A 13,511-nucleotide genomic window follows, 5' to 3' on the forward strand; every position below is an offset into this window, starting at 1 on the left:
TGTAAAAATACAATGTCTAAAATGACACAGAGGAGAGTATGGATTTAATTCTACTCTTGGTGGGAAAAACCACTAGAGAATGGGGCTTTTGTAAGATGGGCCACTGGAGCATGAGAAGAATACTGTAGTACTTTGAACTACAAAAAGGTATGCTGGTTTTGAGTTTTAAGCTAAACGATGAGTTAGAGAGTTTTCTTTAAAAACCTAAGTGTTCCAAGTTAGCTGCCCTGTACTGTGCTGGCAGATGGCTATCAATACCAAGCTGCCCGACAGACACTAAAAAACAAACACATAATCTAAGTCTTTGAGGTAAATATGGTATTTTAACACTTATTGGGGTAAAAAAACACTTACATAAGTTTCTTAAAGGAAACCCCTGCTATATGGGTATTCCAAAAGTGGACATTTGGCAATGTTCCCATCATCACATACATTTATGGGCAGAGACAAATACAAACTATCCCAATGTCTCATATCACAGGAGAGGGAGTGTAGTATAATGGTTCAGTTGCTGATATTCAAATTCCAGTTCTGTCACTTATTGGCTGTGCAACCTTGGACAAGTTACTTAATATCTCTATATCTTACTTTCTTCATCTATAATTTGGGCATAATTGTGCCTACGTTATGAGTATGTTGTGAGGATTAACCGAGATAATATGTGTACACACTTAGAAAACTGCAAGGCACAGAATTAACACTCAGTAACTGTTACCTATTAGCAGCCAGCTCAAACTTGATAAAATACTTACCAGAACAATTTTTAAACTATTTCTTAATATTTCTACCTAGGAAGAACAATTATCAGGGAAATTAAAATTTACTAGTTAAATATCAACAAATACCTTCTTGTAATTGGTACACAGGTTCCAAAAATATGCATCATATTTTTGTGAAGAGACTACAATGCACTGTTTTGGTTTGGAACTATGTGTCTTTGTGAGTTTGTCTTTTCCTGCCATTTATGACAGCCGTCGAAACCAAGACTGAAATCAACAAAACTTGGGGATTTCTGTTTCTGGTCATGAAAGATTAGCCAGTACCGGACTTGTCCCCTGGCCATAAACTACTAGAATACCAGACAAACTATATGAAATAATCATTTACAGATACTTGACAACTTGCAAAGCAGGACTGTGATCTCTGAAGGAAAGAGATGAGGTGAACCCCTCCCCCCACCACCACTCTGACTGTGCCAGAAAGCACTTTCTGAACTACAGCATGGGACAGGTGGACCCAAGAGGAACGGGATGGTCTCTTCTGCTGAAAAGACAAAAGTAAGAAGATTGGGAGGAGAGCAGCTAGACTTTGTAGGGCAAAGCACTGGAAAGGAGGGAGATACGCAGAGAAAGGGCTAGAGAAACCTACAGAGTAATCGAGAGTCTGTTGCTAAAAGCTGAGGGGTATATGTGTGTGTGTGTGCGCGCGCACACACACACACAAGGAGAACTTCACAAGGCTGGGTAAACAACTGTAAGGAAGGTCTAAGTGAATAACTCCTACAGTTTACAGAGGGCTGGAGACTTCTGAGCTACAACCAGCCAAAGGGGAGAGACTTACTGTACAGCCAGGGCATTCAGGAAAGGTACCAAAAGTGTCACATCAGAGTGGAGGGGTAAACTAATGTTAAAGTAAAGACTATTCCAGACTCACTCCTAAAAGCTTAAACACAAGACTCAGAATGACTAAACTTATCTGTAAGTAATCTGTCTGCCTGCCCAAACCTTAACACTTAAGAAAAAGACAACAAATTCAGTTAACAATGATAAAGTCCAAGACCCAACAAAACTTAATAGACATACAAAGAATCAGGGTAAGTGGGGGAGTGGTGGGGGAGAGGTCCATCAATAAAAAAACAACCAGAAATGGTAAGAGATAACGGCATTAGTTGACAAGAGACTAAAGCAGCTATTATATGCATACTCAAGGATTTAAAGAAAGACATGAACACAGTAAGAGAAATAGAAGGTGTAAAGAAGGATCAAATGGAATTCTAGAACTTAAAATATAATATATAAATTGGGGAAAAAATCCCTCAATTGGCCTAACAGAATTTCAGACACCAGGAAAGTAAAAAAAAAAAAAATCAGTGAATTAAAAATTACAGCCAGAAACTGAACAGAAATACAGAGAAAAGACTGGGGGAAAAAAAGGTTGCTAAAACCCAAGAAACTTATTAAACAATATCAAGCAATCTAACAACACATACATCCCAGAGAGGACCAAGGGGTGTATCTTAAGAAATAGTGAAAAGAAAAATAATGATAATCTTTCCAAATGTGGCAAAAAGTACAAAAGGTACAAATCTAAAAAACAAACTCCAAGTAGGATAAAAACAAGGAACATCAGGCCTCCCTGGTGGCGCAAAGGTTAGGACACAACCTGTGAAGCTGTCTGCAGCCATAGAAGCACAAGTTCGATCCCTGGCCAGGGAGCTGCCCACATGGCGCAGCAGACCTCTCCTGTCTCACCCGCTGCTCCCCTCAGCAGTGTACTTCTGTCAGTCTGCCTGTTCTGTTCCTCACTCTCTCTGGTGAATCCTCTCACCAGAATCCTGCACTCTGGCTTGTACCCCAGTTCTTGTATGCATAAATAAATAAATCTTTAAAAAATAAAACAAAACAAAACAAGGAATACCAATAAGCATAATACTACAAAAAGAAAATATTAAAACCTTTAATGCCAGAAAAAAAAATGACCCATTATATACAGGGGAAGATGGGCAAATGGTATGGAGACAGCCTGTCAGAAATAAAGTCAGTGATCCTGAGGTGGGGGAGGAGGGGAAACATGCCAATATACAGTTTCATACCTAACAAAAATATCCTTCAAAATGGAGGGTGAAGTAGAGACTTTTATCCAGATGAACAAAAGTTGGCAGAATTCATTGCCAGTGTGCCTACACAAGAAATGTTCATATGCTATGGACTAAAAGAAAATGGTGCCAGATGGAAACGTGGGTCTACACAAAGGCATAAATCACACTGGAAATGGTCAATATATGGGTAAAAACACAACACTATCCTTCCTACTTTTAATCTCTTTAAAAGGTAACTGAGTAAAAGCAAAACAGTAACAAGTGTATTTTAGGGTTGTAACGTGTAGAAATAAATAGAATAATGGCCACAAAAAGGATGGAGGGGAGAAAATAAAAGTACACTGTGAGATTCTTACATTGTATGTGAAATGGTAGAGTACTATAAACAAGATAATCCAGAAGATCAAACAAGATCATAAAAAACTTGATCGGGAAAAATATGAGAAAAAGTGAAGTAATAGTCAAAAAACAGCAATAAGGTAGACTTACGCCCAACTTTATTTATAATTATTTAAATGAAAATAACATTCCTCTTAAAAGATAATCAAGGGAAAAGATAAAACTGTACACCCTCATTAAAAAAAAAAAAACAACAAGAAAAAAATACTATCTTGGGCTAAGTAGTAATTTCTTTTTTTTTTTTTTTAGATTTATTTTATTTATTTATTATACAAGCACTGGGTACAGTCAGAAGCGCAGGAGGGTGAGAGAATTCACGAGAGCCAGAGCGGGGAGCAGAGCAGGCAGAAGGACCGAAGTACACTGCTGAGGGGAGCAGCGGGCGGCAGGAGAGGTCTGCGCGCCATGCGGGACCCTCCTCCGGTGGCCGGGGAGCAGCCGGGGATCGAACTGCTGCAGAGGCTGCGGGCAGCTTCGCAACCCAGCGCTCAACCGCTGCGCCACCGGGGAGGCCCCTAAGTAGTAATTTCTTAGAAAATAAAGAGCAAGAACCCAAAAAGGAAAAAAAAAAAGTAGGCCTTGATTACAATAAAGAAAACTTCTGTCTAAAAATGAAGAGACTGACAATACCAAGTGATGTGGAGGACAGAGAGTAACTCTCACATGTCTCACATGTGAGAGGAACTCTCACATGTCTCTTATGAGGGGGGTCAAAGGACACCACTCTGAAAGCAGTTTGGTGGTTTCTTATCAAGCTAAACAGGCACTCTGCCCAAGCTCCAGCAGTTCAAAACCTAGTATTTACCTAAGAGAAATGTAAGCATTTGCCCACATAACTGGCCATGAATGCTTATGGTGGGTTTGCTCAGAATAGCCAAACTGGAAATAATTCAAATGTCCATCAATGGGTGGATGGATAAGCAGACTGTTATATGTGCATACAGTGGAATCCCGCAAAGTCAATAAAAGGAAAGGCTTAATATACCAGCCATAACATGGATGGACTTCCCACTGGAAGACGAGAGAGGTACAGAACAACTCTGTGGATATGAAACTCCTGAAATGATCCATCTAATCTATAGTGACAGAAAGCAATGTTTGCTACAGTCTGGGATAAGAGAAACTCTGAGCCAACAGACACGTTTTTTATCTTAATTTAGAGGTGGCCACACTATTAATTTATACTCTTAAATTGGATGTACATTATTGTTTGTAAATGATGCCTCCATCAAGTTGATTTTAAAATATAATCTTTTAGTGAAAGCCAGGTTTTTTGATTGCTAATAAAAAAATTAAGTTCTTCATTATTTTTCACCATAGCCTTTTAATTCTATTTTTAGTGTATGATTTACAATGTATTTAATATAATACTATAATTATACACATGTATCAGTTAACTAGAATAGAATAGAATGGGTAAAAATTCAGAATTGTTCAGTGCCGGGGGTCTAGTAAGCATTAGAAGTCACTCAGGAAAGGAACATGAAGGGAGAAGAGAAAGAGGCTTGGAACTAAGTCCTGGGACGCCCGCATGTTCGGGGTCCTGCAGGGCAGCTGGGAAGGAGTGCTGCAGGTGAGAGGTGGGTTCTGAGCATAATCTAGTCTCGGGAGTCCTGCTGTGATAGAGGGTGTGGTGGGGGGGGTTGGAGAGGTAGCCTGTGGCTAGAAGATGGTATCCTCCTCCACGTATATTCTCTCAGGGGAACACGAGAAGGGTGCACGTCAGGGCAGAAGGAGGGCAAGCAGGAGCAACTGCGCGGTGGCTGGCTGTGGTGTGGGGGCCATCTGTGCTGCCTACACCACACCCAGCGCATCCGCTCCGCCTCCCTTCGGTCTCCGGTTCCCTGGGTCACTGTCAGGCTGCAGGGTGTGAGGGCTGAGAAGACTGACCTCACTAAAATCCCAGCCCACGTGGATACAGAGCTCCAGGGCCACGGTGCCCGCCATCGGCCAAAGGGGAACGAGCCCCCCGTGAGTGCCATCCCCGTGGTGACATCACCAAGCGGCAGACGCTCCTTTGCGCCAGGGCACTCTCAGCTAATGTAATCATACGATTACATAATTAACCCAGCTGTCTCATTAAGAAAATCAACTGGAATTCAGGGCATAATTAGTCATAGAGCAATTAGCATGCTGATGAGCAACTGATGAAAAGCTGTCTAGATAGGGAGTGTGCCAGGACCACCCCAGTCACGGTGAGGGGGAAGAGGCGACACCTCCCCACAGGGGCCAGGAGGGTTCCCCGCTCACGTCTAGTGAGCGCCGGGCAGCACCGCAGCACCCGAGGGCCGGAAAGGATCCCCGGGGCTGTCCCGGGGGAGGGGCGGCGTGGAAAGGCCGTGGCCAGCCGGGCAGATGCCCATCTTGTTAGATCGGGTTTCTTTAAAATGTTTATAGTTATTTCCTCAGCCCAAACAGAGGCAGAGTAGGCCCTGCATTTGTTTTAACGTGGCTGAGGAGGGCACAGAGGCCTCCCCCGAGCGGCCTGCCAGTCCGGAGTGCAGGGCCACTCTGGTCCTCTCCTCTCCGGAGGTCCCATGACCCAGGGTGAGACAGGCCGGCTGCAGCCCACAGGCCTAGTCCACTGAAGCTCGGTTCGCCTCCTGTCCCGTTATGGGGCTGGTGGTTGGCTCTTATGTGTGAGTGACAATATTTTATGATGGTAAACTGAAAATGTGTGAAGGGGATCCTGCCAGTTCCAGGTTCCTGAGGTTACAGAGTTGTCTCTGGAGGGGCCTGGGCACCAGCTCTGGCTGCCAACACCAGGAGACCCAGAATACACGGACTGGAGTAATCCTACAGGATCCGGCTGGAACGGCCACCAAGTAGCACATGGACTAAACCCTGGTATAAGACGTGAGGGGTGTTTCTAACTATATTGCAAAATTGCATCTCTTTTCTTCCAGGAGTCTTGTTGTGTGATCCTCGAGTGGGGGACAGACAGGATGAAGGGACAGTGTTTGTCACTTGAAACTAGAGTGACAGGCACAAAGGACCAGATTACTACACTTCACTCTGTAGGGGGGTAGGGGGGAACATTAAACTACATTAAAAAACCGTTTTAAAAAACAATGACGTTTCACTTTATTTCTGGATCCTCCAATACTAGGCTGCTGGGAATGTTTACCAGAAGAGGTGGTTTTCTAAATCCAAACTGAAGCCTCCCGCAGGAGCATTTTGGAGCAGGGCCATCTGGGAACAGGTTCTGAGAATGGAGGAGCCTCCAAAATGTGCTCTCTTTTAGGACTCCCCAAAACCAACTCCCCCTTACAACCACAGGCTAGTTAACCTATGGAAATAAAGTGAGAGAAGTGGTAGTGAAACTCTCAGATCTTGTGGTATTTCACAAGTTAAGGGATATTTTATATCATGGGTACTGTGCTTCCTAAGATTTAAATCCTAAAATAAACCCATCCAGGCACTGTCTCTGTGTTTGGGGGTTTGTGCCTGAAGGACCTAAACCACATCTGAGCAGGGAGGCAGAGATGGTTTTTACAAGAGAGCTCCAGATAGGGGCACAGAGCACGGAAAACTTGCAAAGAAGTTCTCCCAACATACTCTGTGGTCAAAGCCAAGTTCTGCAATACGGATGCACAGACGGCAGCCCTACCAGCTTTCTTTCTCCTTTCTAGGAACTTGGGGGAAAAAAAAAAAACGAAACCATTTCTGGGCTAGAAAAGTCAAAAATTCTGTTTTACACAGATCAGTAACTGATTGCAGCTTAAATTCTTCTCTGTAATCCATTAAGAGCTACTCAGAACTCAGATTGTAAACTAACTATTTTACTAATTTATGCCCCCTTCCCACCCAAATTATAGACATAAATACTTGCTCATTGTAACAAATCTGAAAAGTATGAAGAAGCAAGAGCTAGTCACCCACACAAGGTTAATTACTGGCAGATTATGCATGCCATCATAATTTTGCTCAGAACACAGTAAAATTTCAGCAATGCAAGAGCCTTCAAGAGGTCATTCCAGAATATTGCCAGCTATCTGAGAGGATCACATTTTAAGAGTGGAGACATTTATTTGTTGTTTCATTATTAGTAAGTCTTGGAGTTTGCCTATTTCACCTGCTTAACTATGGACTATTTTCTCAAATAGTACTGTATGTACTATTTTCTCACACCTGAACAGGAGCCACGGAGGGAGGGAAGGGGCCACATCTCATCTGCATTTATATCACAGATGATCATCCAGGGCCCAGAATAGGAGGGAAGTCAGGGAAGTGCTGGCCGAAGGGGGGTGTGGATGTGACTTAACAGTGCACACCTAGAACCTTTCTTTGCTTGTACTCATGAGTCACAGGACAGTCACTGAACTCTGTCCTCACCCACAATACAGATTCCAGTGCAGAAGGACACTGGCCTCCTGGTTAGAGAGGCTGCGTGGAGAAAGCCCCTGACTGAGTACCCTGCCCTGGTGTCTTTATCTAGCCACACTGTCAGCAGAGGGCTGTGAAGCTCTCCCTCATGTGGCTTGTCATTAGTAAGTTCATAAATAGAAACCTCAGTTAGAGGTGTAGTAAAATTTAAAAAGAATGTTTGCAAGTACAATAGTCACTTCATGTTGACCATATACCATGATATAAAATCTGCTGGCAATGCAATCAACAGAGGAAGTCACCTAAATTAACAGTGTAAAATGTATTGAATCTACACATGAAGTTATTCTATAGCCATAATGTTTGACAGAACAGGTAAAACCATTTTTAGTTAGAACAGTAAGTAGAGGTAATAATAAAACTGGAATAGGAGACTAATTCCCCAAGCTCTTTGGTGGCGTAAACCAGAGGGAAGCAGGAAGACAGGCATGGGTGCCCAGAGATGGAGCTGATGATACTGCGTCAGGAGTCCTGGGCACCACTGTCCCTGCCACCTTCTCCACATGTCCGTTCTACTACTTTGTGCTGACAGCTGAAACTCTGTTTCTCTCCAACTTTACACCCAAAGCCAAGTGACCTCATCTCTCCCCCTCACATCACCTTGGATGCAGTTTCCACTCTGTTGTCTGAACTGAATTCGGATGACTTCTTTACGTATACAAACTTGATTATTTCTCTGCTTAAAACTCATTCCTTGTATCTCTGTTAGAAAACGTCTAGAATCCTTCACAAAATTTATCGAGTGACCACACTGCTAGGTAACCGTGTTGGAGTTTGCCCTGCAGTCAGGGGTAACTGACCAGTGTCCCCCTGACCATTGCGAGTGTCTTGTTCTGGATGGTGGAGAACATGGCCGCTTTAGCTTCTTGCCCATCCAGCTCACAGGCCCAGGGCAACTATCTCTGACACTGCCCCATCCTTCCTGTTCTATGCTCTTAAACCCAACGGGCTGAGCCTCTGATGCACTTATTACACCTTAAATTCAGTATTTCTACACTGACTTTTTAATGTCTGCATTCCCAGCAGACTCTAAAATCCATGAGAACAGGAGGCAATCTAGCAGGTTCTCTACCTGCTCTGTCCTGGGGGCTGAGCATTGGTCCGAGACAGAGCAGGGGAAGCCTCGAAGGTGCTCCCCAAGGAACCCGGGGGAGACAAGGGATACGGCAGCATGGAAGGTGAACGAGGTATGGCTAAAGTAAGTAGGAAATTTCCCAATAAAAAGCTTTTTTAAATACTCTCAAAATTGACTCGGGGAATAAGGAACAATCTGGTGGCAAATGAGAAAGAACGTAAATGTTGAGGTCTTAACTATTTTTACTGTTTGGAGGGCTCAACAGGATGATTATGTATTTAAATGCTTATTTGGTGTCTTTAATATCAAGGAAAAATAGCACTATTTGGAATTTGGTTGTGGAAGAAGAGTCAGGGGACCCCTCAGTTTCTAGTCCTTTCAACAATGGAGCCACACACTGGCAGAGCAGCATGCAGAAGGGGAACAGAGTAAGGGAGACCCCACACCTGGTGCTTGCTGTTAAAGCGTGGGGCGCCAACAGGACGGTTGTTGGACCAAATACAGATTCTGGGCGTCGGTACTGGCCACAAAATCAAAGGTCTCTGGAGCACATGTGCCAATTTGATGAACCCCAAATGCTAAGTGTCATAGAAATGTCTATGTAGGCAGGTAAATTTTTATAGAGTGACACCAAAGCAAAATAAGAGTTCAGAGAGCTATTAAACTGCTACAACTCAATGGAAAGTGTATTCTGTTCTATTGCAATTTAGGTTGTTACAACGCTCCAGAGTAGCTCCCTCAACGCAAATGTCAATCTCAAGAGGGTGGTTCAATGTGAATAACTGAAGCCTGAGAGCAGGAAAACTCAGAAAGCATTTAAGAAAAAATTTTGATCGGTTCATTTATTCATTCATTCAACAAATATTTGTTGAGTTTCTGCTAAGAGGCAGATACCAGGGTAGTCACAAGGGAAATAACTAGGGGCAATATCATACTGCCCCATCTCTCCGTCTAGCCAGAAAGGAGAACAGATGCATACCTGGAGTGCTAAGATGGTAAGCACAGGGCGCTGGGAGCAGGGCATGTGAGACAAGGGCACCTAAGCCTGACCTGGGAGGCCAGGAAACAGTCTCAAGTTAATCTGAAGAACTAAGAAGTAATTAGTGGAAAGAAGCCTAACCTGCCTACAACCTGGATAATTCAGACCTGCAAATCCCAAGACTTACATCTAAATACTGAAGACGCAAGAGAGAAGGACTGACTCCGGGATGGAGGCAGACATTAGGTTGCAAAAGTGGACAGAAGTGAGAACATTCTGGAGGTTAAGAGGGCCAGGACTTGGTGACCCGGTGCTCTGGTGTGAGCAGTTGGGTGGAAAGTGGTGATGTACATATATAATTAATTTTTATAGTATTTGATCTTTATGGGGTTTAGTCTTCTCTTTTCACATAATACTGTTCCATCAGAAACACACTGGGGGGCTTAATGGTGCCCAGTAGCCTTCTGGGTGGGAGTGTCCAGGAGGCAAATGGACATGCAGGTTGACACTCAGGAGTGCAACAGGGAGTCGAAATAAAGCTTTCAGAGTCACTAGCCTGTCTGTTGATAAGATCTGCTGTGGAGGACTCCAGGGTAGCTCTGGGTAACAGAGTTAGCCAATGTGGCATGCCAGGTGCTGCACCAGGTGCTAGGCACAGCATGATAAAGCAAGGCTGTCCGCAGGGAGCTTACATTCTAGTAGGGCCAGCAGATCATAAATACACAATTTCCAGAAAGGGCTGCTTTTAATGCCAGTCTGTGCTGGTGGGACTATGGTGCCACCTCTTCCCTGGGCTGGCTGGTCAGCACTTCTTCGGCTCCTGGAGAAGCCCAGACACAGGGCTGAGGCACCTGTCTCAGTATGCCAAAGAGCACATTTCATGTTTCTGAAATAGCTCCCACTACTGGTTCTTGCCAACTAGAAGAACTTAAAGCACCCCACTTATGTCTCTGGGTTCAGATGGACTGAAGCCTGAAGCACTCAGACAGTTAAGGCCCCTGACTCCCCCCACTGTGTAACTGTCAGTAAATGCAGTGCTATTGACCAGACCCTTCCTGTAAGCCTCAGCCGCAGGATTACTTCATCTGAGCGATAAGCAGACTTCAAAACATGGGTAGAGCGCGCCAAGCCCCAAGTCTGCTTTTCAAGTAACTTGTTGGGTTAGGCCACAGCATTTGTGAGAAAGAAAACCTGGGAGATGGGCAAAAGTGCTGTACATGATACGCAGATGTACTGTGATTGACTTTCATTATTATAGAAAATGTCAAACAGTATTTGCTCCGACCATCTCAAATTTAAACCACAAACTTTAATTATCCAGCCAAAACATGACAAATATGAAGAATATCACCAATGTGGGAAAAAAGCTGATGGAACAGTATTATGTGAAAAGAGAAGACTAAACCCCATAAAGATCAAATACTATAAAAATTAATTATATATGTACATGAATAAGGTCTGCTCAGGTAAAGAGCCATATTGATTGGAAAACCAGTCTTTTTTTTTCTCCTTTGGGAAATTAAGATGGAAAATAACTGCGGAAAAAGAATCTTAACAACTTGTTAAAGTGGCTGCCCACTTGAGAAACTTCACTAAGGGAGAACACAGATGCAAATTAAACTTTCAAAAGCGGCTTTTAAAAAACAGCAACTACAGCCCCTTTGGATTTTTATCAAAGACAAGATAAACCAGCCTCCATTCAACTAAAGTCACCAACACAAAACTCGCACTTGCATAATAAAATGTAAATGGGCCCACAAGCTGCTGATGCCTGGGAAACTGAGCACCCTGGGCATCAAATAGTCTGTCTATTGTGAAGGAGCCTCTCATGAGTCTTCATCAGAGCCCTCAGGGAACCCCTAGGCAGATACAAACTCTCATAAAAAATCAAAAGGCTAGAATTTGCAATTAAGAGCTGGATAAGTTTCTAAGACAGCAAAAGGTTAAGACAAAAAAAAAAAACCCTTTTCATCAGTAGGTTGTCCTCTCATCCTGTTCCATGTTATAGGTGAGAAAACTGATGTACAGAGAGAAAAAGAAATGTGGCCAAGACCTCACAACAAGAGAACATGAATCTCCCTACTCCCTGTTAAAAGTGTTTTCCATAGCTCCTTGCTTGATATGGCCTCTACTAACGTCCCTCCAAGAGGACAGCAAATACCACAGTGCACCTGAATTAGAACACAAATTCAGATACAAAGAAGACCTGTTTCTACCTTGCTTTGTTAAAGCAAGTAATGTCAGGATGTTTGCAGGATTACTAATAAGGGCAAGTGTGCAACTTCAATGGGTGGAGAGGTGAGGGGTGTGGTAATTTGGTTTCCTTGGTCAGCAGAGGAGCACATTCAAGTGCCTTTCCTAATTTTCTGATTTGAGGCTTTTCAGAACCGATCTAGGACCTAGCAATCATGTCTCTCACAGAATCTAGGTGAGTAGAGCACCTAGGAACATAGAACCAAAGAGACAGGGGGTGGGGGTGGGGGTTTAAGGTGCCTATATTCCACCCTGATTTCTAAAATAAGGAATGGAAAGCCATCATCTTATCACTCCAAATGCATAGAAAACATTATTAATTTTAACTATTCAATTCCTGTAACAGAAGAAACAACTCATATGTTTGGTTACCGCTAATGGGGTTACCACTTGCTCTTCGGCTTTAATACTTAAGTGAAAGATTTAGCCAGAGGTCACTGATCCCTGGATGACCTGGAAGGGGAGGGATTCCAGGTGCACCGCTAGGCCCATTCCTGAATAAGGAATGGCCAGCCCAAGGCCATAAACATGCACAACACCTGCACAGCACATACACAACTTCCATTTCTTTTCTGTGAAAAATGTAGCATTTTATACCAAATCGAAAAGTAGCTCCAAATATTTGCACCAACTACAGATTATGAGATTAACCACTGTGCATCTAATTTCCATGCCCATCCAAAGTCTAGATTTTGGAGAATTCATGTCCCCAGAACACACCAGTTTCTGAGGCAAGTTGCCATTGATAGTATAATTCTCTTAGGAAAGCTGATTAGAACAATCTGGAAACCCACCAACTCACCAGACCAAGACCCACTGGTGGGTTCTAAGTGCATGGGCTTACCTGGAACATCAATCAATCTTTTGTAGACATTCAAGAAGGCTGCCTCAGCTTCTTTGCTTCTTTTACTCAGTGCATCAATCTGAAAGAGAATGAAAGAAAGAAGGGAAACCAAGAGATCAAGATTTGTCAAGAGGTAATTAAAAAATCATTACATGTCTACTAAGTTCCCACAGCAAATGAAGTCTGATTTTTCCACATAGATGCCAGACAACTGGCCTTGAGCCTGTCAGAGTAAACGCCTACAAACCTGAGCAGCCACCCCATGGACTCAGCTCCTAATCTGGGTGAACAAGGGTAAACAAGGCAGGAGCAGTGCTCTGAGATGATGATGTCATTCTCAACACTCAGTCCCATCACCCAACTGAGTGTGGGCTTTCCAGGGAGAAATATGCCAGACACGGTGCTGAAGGTGGCAATAGAGAAGGGACATTTCCTGGCTCCAGGAGCTTGTGGTCCAGTAGGGGAAACAGGCATGTAAACAAGTAATTAAGTTCTAGCTGGGAAGTTCTAGGCAAGCAGAGCCATGGGACAGCAAGAAAGGGACATCGAGTACAAAGGAGGTGACTTTTGAGGGGACTCTTCAAGAAAAGTTCATTAGGCAGACAGGTGAGGCACTGCAGAAAGAGAACACATTCAGTCCCTCGAGCACAAAAAACTGAGGGTTCAAAGATCCTCTTTAAGAATTTTATGAAAGTCAAGGACCTTCCTTTTAGACACACACAGAGGTGTGCACTCGATATTAAAACACTCACATTGT

At 43.4% G+C, this 13,511-nt stretch overlaps 1 protein-coding gene across 5 annotated transcripts in view; it reads right to left on the reverse strand.

Annotated features, from left to right (window-relative positions):
- CUX1 (cut like homeobox 1) overlaps positions 1 to 13,511 on the reverse strand; it is a 320,905-nt gene that overhangs the window by 131,520 nt on the left and 175,874 nt on the right. For all 5 annotated transcript variants that reach the window (XM_037506894.2, XM_037506893.2, XM_037506891.2 and 2 more), the window contains exon 4: positions 12,755 to 12,833. In XM_037506894.2, coding sequence (XP_037362791.1) covers positions 12,755 to 12,833 — 79 coding nt within the window. The remainder of the gene's footprint in view (positions 1 to 12,754; positions 12,834 to 13,511) is intronic.

Source organism: Talpa occidentalis, unplaced genomic scaffold (genome assembly GCF_014898055.3).
Source record: "Talpa occidentalis isolate TD23 unplaced genomic scaffold, MPIMG_talOcc4v2.1 talOcc4.12, whole genome shotgun sequence".
Taxonomy (NCBI): Eukaryota; Metazoa; Chordata; class Mammalia; order Eulipotyphla; family Talpidae; genus Talpa; species Talpa occidentalis.